This window comes from Amphibalanus amphitrite, unplaced genomic scaffold (genome assembly GCF_019059575.1).
Source record: "Amphibalanus amphitrite isolate SeventyFive unplaced genomic scaffold, NRLGWU_Aamphi_draft 000065F_arrow, whole genome shotgun sequence".
In the NCBI taxonomy this organism is placed as follows: domain Eukaryota; kingdom Metazoa; phylum Arthropoda; class Thecostraca; order Balanomorpha; family Balanidae; genus Amphibalanus; species Amphibalanus amphitrite.
The window spans coordinates 1,079,828-1,088,397 of record NW_024881561.1 but is presented as its reverse complement, the minus strand read 5'-3'; the positions used below and the strand labels follow the sequence as shown (position 1 = coordinate 1,088,397).

The 8,570-nt window shown below is 55.1% G+C and overlaps 1 protein-coding gene across 1 annotated transcript; it reads left to right on the top strand.

Annotated features, from left to right (window-relative positions):
* Nucleotides 1-105: 105 nt before the first annotated feature.
* LOC122378785 (sulfite oxidase-like) lies at nucleotides 106-8,267 on the top strand. Its single transcript, XM_043360271.1, has 9 exons — nucleotides 106-304; nucleotides 1,895-2,238; nucleotides 2,597-2,707; nucleotides 3,114-3,273; nucleotides 3,540-3,703; nucleotides 4,385-4,542; nucleotides 5,091-5,283; nucleotides 5,739-5,939; nucleotides 6,252-8,267. The coding sequence occupies exons 1-9, from the start codon at nucleotides 255-257 to the stop codon at nucleotides 6,554-6,556; spliced, it is 1,686 nt and encodes a 561-aa protein (XP_043216206.1). The 5' UTR covers nucleotides 106-254; the 3' UTR covers nucleotides 6,557-8,267.
* The last annotated feature ends 303 nt before the right edge of the window (nucleotides 8,268-8,570 follow it).

The following is an 8,570-nucleotide window of genomic DNA, read 5'->3' as shown; positions in this document are numbered from 1 at the left end:
GGACTGTGTGGCGCGCGGCGGTCGGTGACAGTGTGACGCGGACTGTGTGGCGCGGCGGCGGTCGGTGACAGTGTGACGCGGACTGTGTGGCGCGGCGGCGGTCGGTGACAGTGTGACTGGTCTCCCGGCAGGTGCTGCTGCGGGTGGTACCGGTCTCCCCGCGACCCGCCGCTCAGTGTGTCCCAGTCGCGGGTGGTACTGGTCTCCCCCGGACCCGCCGTTCAGTGACTCTCAGTCGGTCGGTCCGCTCAGCCATGCTGACCTCTCTACTGGCGACCGGTGGCTCCGTGCGCCACCTAACCAGGTCAGTGACCCAGCCGATTGCTGAACGCCACCTCCCGTCAGGCCGTAACCGGTAAACGTTCTGCCCCTGCTTGCTATGATATGTAAACTGCACAAGTGTGTATATACATACAGTCCCAAAACAATAGTAGATGTTAACTGTCCCCTCGACATTCATATAATCTCGAAAGTCTCCTAAAAGCGCTGTGTCATCGTCCCGACCGGCGCCGGTCCGAACCGAACGCTGATGCAACGTTCGACCCTCACTTCCCGACTGCACGCTATCAAAAACTGCTGAATCATGGTGCTGAGCAGAAGGGATACCGGCTGCACGGCTCATGCCCGAGCCCGGAAAGCTGGACCGGTTACAGATCGGCAGTTATCCGAGCTCGGTCCTCGCCCCGGGGCTCGGACGCTATTGATCACATATCATTGTCAGCGAATCGTCCTACGGCATTCTGGGCTCGGGACGTTGAGTGCTATCGATATCGTATTATCAGCTGTGAAGTGGCGCTCGTCGCTGACACTGGCTGGCATTAGATCAATGTTTACATGCACGATCTTAATTCACGTGTGCCCGAATAGGAAGATCTGTAGGAATCCCACATTTATTTTCTCGAGCACTGGCGGATCCAGGGAGCTTTGGGGCAAATGCCTTGCATGCATTCCCCACGTCGCTCGAATTTCACGAAAACTTATGTCTTTTTCGAGGGTAAAAGAAACTTGAACATCTTTATCAGGAAATGTTTATTTTAAACTGCACAAATGCACAGCAGTGTGTGAGAAATCGAAATCTGGTGAGTTTCTACTTTCTAGAAGTAGGAGAAACTGTTTTCGTGTAAGCCCCCGCATCGTTCAAGACCGCGTTTTTGGATTCGTCATTGTTCTCGGATCCAAGGGCTCATGTCTGCAGATGGCCCGCCAATGCTGCGGTTACAGTGCAGTCTCGGAACGTCTCAATAATGTGTAATTGTTTTCCAAATCCTGGGCGTTTCTAATATTATTTCATCGTAACGATTCGTACACATAAAACAGGTAAAACGAAAGTAGAATAATGAGCAATGAGAAGTTCAAAGATACCGTTCTTTTAGGACAATATAAATTGTCGAGGTACAACATAAAAACCGTGGTCTTTTCATGAATCTCTTAGAACTTAATTGAAATTGCTCTGTCTTATCAGTTCACTGATAAACGTTCACTGATAAATAAACGTTCACCCACTACCGATTCGCCACTTTATAGAATTGTGCACCGACCGTGTGCTACTTCCATCTGACTGCTAGCCATGATTCACTACTGGTGTAGTTTGTATTACTCTACAAAGGCATCCAAGTGATGAGCGAGTGATTCAACGTACAAAACCACAAGGTCGGGCAACGAATGAAGCCGACAAATGTCGACTCTTTTACGTCAACCTTGCGATCTTGGCTACCACATGTGATGCCGCCTGTTTTGCCAGCTGTTGTGTGAAATAGCTACACACTGAGTGTTTTGGTTCACCATCAGTGAGTGTGTCCGCGGGAGCAGCTGTGGCTGCGCCGGACAGCCCCCGGCCGCGCTGGGCCGGTTCCCAGTATCCCCGTCTGACAGTGTAGTGACCTGGTGCCGCCAGTGCCGCGCGCGCCGCGCCCTGCCTGGTGCGCCACCTGAGCTCCGGCTCCGGGCCCGGAGGTCCGGAGCCGGAGGACGGCCGCGGCCGGCGCGCCGCCCGGCTGGCCGCGCTGGCCGCCGGCGCCGCGCTGGCCGGCTCGGCGCTGTGGCTGGCGCAACAGCGGCGCGGCCGTCTGACGGCAGCTTCCAGCGCCGCCAGCAGCGGCCAGTACGGCCAGCGGCGCGCCGACCTGCCCACCTTCTCGATGGAGGAGGTGTCGCGGCACGCCGACGTCAAGGAGCGCGTCTGGATGACCTACCACGAGGGCGTGTATGACGTCACCGACTTTGTGCGCCAGCACCCCGGTACGCCGCCTCTCCCTTCCCCTCCGGTTCTCAATGACTCAACGCGAGCTGTTCTATGTAAAACACGGGCAGGATAACCAGCTGTGACAACTGAAATAGTGTCAAACACCATTATTTTGTATCGTCACCAGTAGCTTGTTATTGTTATCGAGAGAACGAAATGACGTTATGTATCAGTATTTTCCACCAACTCGTTTGTATTTACGGCAGCATGCCGAGTAATTAGCCATTATGAGTACTTAACCATCGCTCCCCTGCTGCCTCCGTCCGTAGCTGAAGTTTCATCTATTCTACGTCTGTTCTGCGCCTGATCAGCAGTCTGAGTATGACAACTGACGGCTGTCCCGGGTGCCCTCAGGCGGCGCGGCGATCATGATGGGCGCCGGCGGCTCTGCCGACCCGTTCTGGGACCTCTACGCCGTCCACAAGGAGGAGCATGTGCTCAAACTGCTCGAGCGCTACCGAATCGGTGAGTGGCGCGTCCCCTGCTGCTGAAGGAATCGGGCCTTAGCGGGAACGGAAATCCAAAGCGCCCCAAAAGAGCACTGGGACCCTTTGAAGCTAAATATTCTTTATTTTTAGCTGTTTAGCTAAAAGTTTAATTTCTATTGTTTTATTTAAACTTTGCTGTACCAGTGAGAGAACGGTTACTATGGATGGCGCCGATGGAGGGTTTTCGCGATGTTGATCAATTTCCAGTCTTTGAATTCCTCTTATAATACCACAACATTTAGCTGTCGCCAATTGAGTCGAATTATCGTGATTGCTGACGTGCCAGCTTTACATAAGGCGTTACCGGCATTCGGCAATGACTGTCTGGCACCATCAGCTGACGTCAGGCTACTCCGTCAGCTGACGTCAGCCGTCGCCGTCAGGTAACGTTCGTGAGGACGAGGTGGGCAGCCACCGGGATGGCACCGACGACCCGTGGGCGGCCGAGCCGCGCCGCCACCCGGCGCTCAAGCCCAGCTCCAAGACGCCGTTCAACGCCGAGCCGCCGCCAGCGCTGCTCGCCGACAACTTCCTCACGCCCAAGTACGAGCAGCGAGCCCGCGGCTGTACCATCTGTGGCACAGCTGTGTTATAATTGGCAAATGTCAACGACGCATACCAAGTTCATGGCTCTCGCTGACATGGACCTGACTGGTATTGTCGATATTGGTGCTTTTCTTTGTTTATTCATGTTAAGACGCTTTGGAGTCAGTCAGGAGGCTGCATATGTATTCCATTCAGTGTTCCTCACCGTCTGTCTATCCCCGACCCCTGCGGTTGACCCCGACCGTCCTCCGGTGCGCCGGCAGTGACCTGTTTTACGTGCGTAACCACCTGCCGGTGCCGGTGGTTGACCCGTCCGAGTACGAGTTGGAGGTGGACGGCGTGGGGGTGGACGGCCTCACGCTGAGCCTGGAGCAGCTGAAGAACGACTTTCCGGCCGTCACCGTCACCGCCACCGTCATGTGCGCAGGTCAGCCCGCTGCCGGTCAGCCCCGTGTGCGCAGGTCCGTCCCTCAGCTGCCGCCGGTCAGTCGGCGTGGGCAGGCCAGCCCTGTTCGACCGGTCAGTCACCCCCGGCCTGGCTGCGTGGGCTCGGCCCGGTGTATGTTTGTAGAACGGGCGTTTGTGTATGTTAATCGGCCAGGCCCCTGTTTCCAAGGTCTGCCGCTATATTGGGTCTCGTCGAAATTGATCTGTTTTAGTTTCATTTTTCTACGTGGGGACTGGGGAGGCCATTGACAGATTTGAAGATATGTGAGCAAGTAAATGCTCATTACAAACATGTTAATGCACATTTATTGCGTATTAACTGCAAAGTAGTTTGCAGCGCGCACGCATTAACTTTGTCTATAACTTTGTTTATCGCAGGTCATCTGAGATGTCATGGTATGCGTCGTTTGATTATGTCGGGAAAGTAACGTAAATATAACAAAGATCAGGTAGCTTAGCAGCATAGCAGCATAGCACAGATAGCGAGTATCAGCCGGGAACTTAGATGAAAGTGTCGGGCAGAGTGGAGGGATGTATGCTGTAACTGAGATATGCTAGGTACCTTGGTGACAAGTGTCAGGTAGCTGACAAGTACTGGGTAGCTAGTCAGTTGCCAGCTACCCGGTCTAGTCAGCTGACGCGCTGTCGCGCCGCCCGCCAGGTAACCGCCGCAGCGAGATGACCCAGGTGAAGCCGGTGCGGGGTCTGTTCTGGGGCGCCGCCGCCGTCGGTAACGCCACTTGGACTGGCGCCCGGCTGACCGACGTGCTGAAGGCAGCCGGCTACGACGTCAACAGCGGGCCCGGAAAACACGTCTGTGTGAGTGTTGGAGGGGGACTGTCAGTGGAGAGTGGCACTACGTGAGCGGAGAGCGGGACTGTGTGGGTAGGAGAACGGGCCTGTATCGGGAGCGGGATTGAGTGGAGAGTGGGACTGTGTGTGTGTGGGGAGCGGGACTGAGAAATGGGAACAGGATAAGGAACAGAACTCTGGGATTCCGTGTGAGTGGGGTAGAGCTACAGCTTGTTGACTTATTATTTTTCCAAAGATTTACTGGATCTAAACCAGCATTACGACAGACCGTTAGGGATTTTGCTGTATTTGTATCGTCATCGTCTGTGATAGAAAAAACAATGTTAAACGCTTCGAAGGAACTGAACTGCTTCATTTAGAATTATTGAGCACCATGCGCGTCCGGCCAGCACTCCTAACTGACCCTCCCGCCCCCCCCCCCCCCCTCCTCTCTGTGCAGTTTGAAGGTCTGTATACGGACCCGTCCAGCACCCCGTACTGACCCCCTTCCCCCCCCCCACCACCACCACCATTACCAGCACTCCGAACTGACCCCCCCCCCCCCGTCTCTGCAGTTTGAGGGCCTGGATACGGACCCGTCCAGCACGCCGTACGGCGCCTCGATCCCGCTGGAGACGGCCGTCGACCCGCGCCGCGACGTCATCCTGGCGTACGAGATGAACGGCCAGCCCCTGAGCCGGGACCACGGCGCGCCCGTCAGGGTCATCGTGCCGGGCGTGGTCGGCGCCAGGAACGTCAAATGGCTCGGTACGTGGCGGTGGTGTGTGTGTGGCAGGGACGGACACGTAAAGCGAAACTGGGAGGGGCACTGGGTGGAACTCGTGGGGAGCATGCGGCGGGACTCGGGAGGAGCACGCGATGTGAAGGCTGGAGATATTTGGAACACGCACATAGGATGTGTATGGTGGGCAGGCGGGAGAGCCACATTGCAAGCGTCTGAGATAGTATGGTCTAGATTGAAGAACGATCTTGAGTTTAGAATGAAGAAACCCGCTGCAGCTCTTATAAATGCATTTCAGTTCTCGTTCAGTATGCTTTGAGGATGAATGGCTGGGATGCTGTTCAATAATGGGAAGAACGAATTAGAATTGAAGTTAACACTGCAGTCACCCAATCACCCAACTATAAAGGTTTCCCTTATTGCCGGTGATATGTATAACCAAGTTGAGTGTAACCTGACCTGACCGCCGCGCGCCCGGCAGGTCGGATCACGGTCTCGGACACCGAGTCCGACTCGCACTGGCAGCACAGCGACTACAAGGGCTTCAACCCGTCCGTCGATTGGGACACGGTCGATTTCAGCAAGTCGCCCGCCATCCAGGAGCTGCCCGTCAACTCGGCCATCTGCTGGCCCGCGCCCGGACACGCCGTCAAGGTTAAGGACGGACACGTGCACGTCAAGGGTGAGTCCCGGCTGACATATTGGCAGACTGCCGGGAGTGGGAACGCAGGCATGGCATGTGAGTGTTTGTGTGTCAGTTGAACTAAACGGTATGCAGCATGCTTCTTTTGTGAAAGAAGATAACGGAGGTGTAACCTAATTACAACAAAGGCTCCTTACCAACCCAATGTTTAAGCGTGCGTACTTACATATTTTATTGTCGCCGGCGGTTTTATTATTCGTCTAAACGCCGGAACAAAAAGTTGAATTATTTGGACTCTGGTGGAATGCGTCGTCCTCGTCCCAGCGCTGACCCCTCCCCCCGTCCGGTCAGGCTACGCGTGGAGCGGCGGCGGCCAGCGGATCGTGCGCGTCGACGTGACGGCCGACGGCGGCGCCACGTGGCACGACATGGCGCTGACGGTGGAGGAGGCGGCGCCGGCCGGACGCTGCTGGTCCTGGTGTCTGTGGCAGGGCCGGGTGCCCGTGCCGGCCGGCGCCACATCAGCCCAGCTCTGGGTGAAAGCCACCGACGCCAGCTACAACACCCAGCCGGAGACGTTCAAAAACATCTGGAACCTGCGCGGCGTGCTCAGCAACGCCTACCACCGGGTCGACGTCAACCTGAAGAGGGTGTAGGACGCCCAACGCCTACCACCGGGTCGACTTCCACCTGAAGAGGGTGTAGGCCGCGCCGGGGCCGGAACGCGATGGAGAGAGCGCGGGAGACGCACAGGAGAGAGCACAGGAGCAGCGCGACGGAAAGAGGCCGCGGGTGAAGTAAAGGAGTGGCTTCGTCGGGACAGATCAGAGGACAGATCGCTGCAGCCGATGGTCAGTGTATAGGCCCGCGTGCAGTAACAGCTAAGGAGTAAGGGCTTATGTCGTCCGGGATAGTTGATACGATATCGGTTTCAACCATGACTTGAGTTTAATAGTTCTGTTCACAAGCCATGAAATTAGCTGATTGCGTGTAAGGTGATACATGCAGAAAGGAATCACTGAGTCCACACGGCTGGCTTAACAAGTAAGGTTTTCTCATGGTGTTAAAAAGGCTCTCCCACACTAGTCTCGATATAGACGGACCTCAAAGTTAGCGTCTTTAGTTGTTAAGGACGACCACTTGCCATTATTGTTCATGTAGAGTATCGCTCTAGAATGTGGCACTGCCAGAACCCACTTGGGCGGTGATTTAATGATTAAGGTAAATCGCTATTTTACTAATGTGAGTGCGGACGTCATAGGGATTCGCGATCATGTCATGACATATATTTCAGCGCGTTTGCATATAAAATAACGGAGCTGTGATTTGGGAACTTGGCGGGTGTGAAAGTCTCGCATATCAATGGGTCTAACCCGGAGCTGCTTGTTTTGCAAGAATCTGAGCCATCAAGAACTGAGAACTTAATATGAACACGTGTTGATATTTATGGAGACGCCAGAGTGGAGTTGCGCAGGGTCGGGTTTTCACTGTCGCTCCTGCTTTGCTTGCCGTAATGTCGGCGTTGGGCGCGGGGCAGTGCGGGCGGTGCGTTGGGTGTTAGGTCACCAGAGGATATAAGCTGTGTTATGTGTGCTGTATTGCCTGCTGCCCTACAGTCGCCGAGCTGTGCCGACTGGGGCGCAGCCAGTGGCGTACGCACATACAGGACATTCCGTGCATGCCCTGTCCCTTTGGCTCATCGTCCCCGGCGCCCTCAGTGACTGGCGCCCCTCTGTCCAGTGTTGGCGCTCCTCCAGTCGATAGCGGCGCGCTTCTAGTTGATGGCGAAGCCCCTCTGTCCAGTATTGGCGCTCCTCTGGTGACAGTGGCGCCCTCCTAGACGATATGGTGGGCCGGTGGCGCCCCTTTGTCCAGTATTGGCGCCCCTCCAATCGATAGCGTCGCGCTCCTAGATGATGGTGGGTGGCGCCCCTCTGTCCAGTATGTCAGTTATGTTCGTTCCGCACGTGTACGAACATAACTGACACATTCAAGTTTCAGATATGTGGCGCCCTCCTTGTTGTTGGCGCCCTCCTTGATTGGCGCCCTCTCGTCCAATGCCCTGGTCCTTCGCAAATTCCTGGGTACGCCACTGGGCGCAGCTGCGTTCGTGTCATTGCTGTTACTTGTCACTCCACTTGCCCATGGTGCGAGTTGTGCTCTGTGAAAGGTAGGTAGGGGGTTTGCTCCTGTTCCGCTGATACCTATTTCGAATTCGGCGTTGGATGTGTACGCGATGCATTCTAAATGTTGCTAAGTTATATTCCAATAATTGTCAGACTGACTTCATTGGCGAATCTACCTTTATGATGGATGTTCTCCGCTGTCTGCCGACGGTCTAAAATATATTTGTTTGTTCCGTGATTATGTATCGTTTAGGAAAAAGGTGTCAACTTGTAGGCTAGGGCAAGATTCCTGGAGGGCCAGGGCGCTGTGGTAAACAACAGAGAAAAAAGCTTCAGAAGCTTACGTGCCTTTCGTATACCGGACGGCCACTATATGGCCTTGGGACGGCCTGCCCGTGAACTGCGATTGCAGGTGAGCAGAGTTCAATAGCCAGGAGGCCTCCCACAAAAGGATCATAGGTTACGTAGGTGGGTTTCAGCCCCAGGCTCTGGTCTCGTGCCCAACTTCGTTTTACCAAGGGTCGCTCACAATGGTCATGTCACC

Bases quoted from the DNA above. Each gene is read 5' to 3' on its own strand.
- LOC122378785 (XM_043360271.1), top strand. From the start codon at position 255: ATGCTGACCTCTCTACTGGCGACCGGTGGCTCCGTGCGCCACCTAACC. The intron at 2,239-2,596 runs GTACGCCGCCTC...GGGTGCCCTCAG, and splicing joins CTTTGTGCGCCAGCACCCCG to GCGGCGCGGCGATCATGATG. The intron at 5,940-6,251 runs GTGAGTCCCGGC...CCGTCCGGTCAG, and splicing joins CGGACACGTGCACGTCAAGG to GCTACGCGTGGAGCGGCGGC.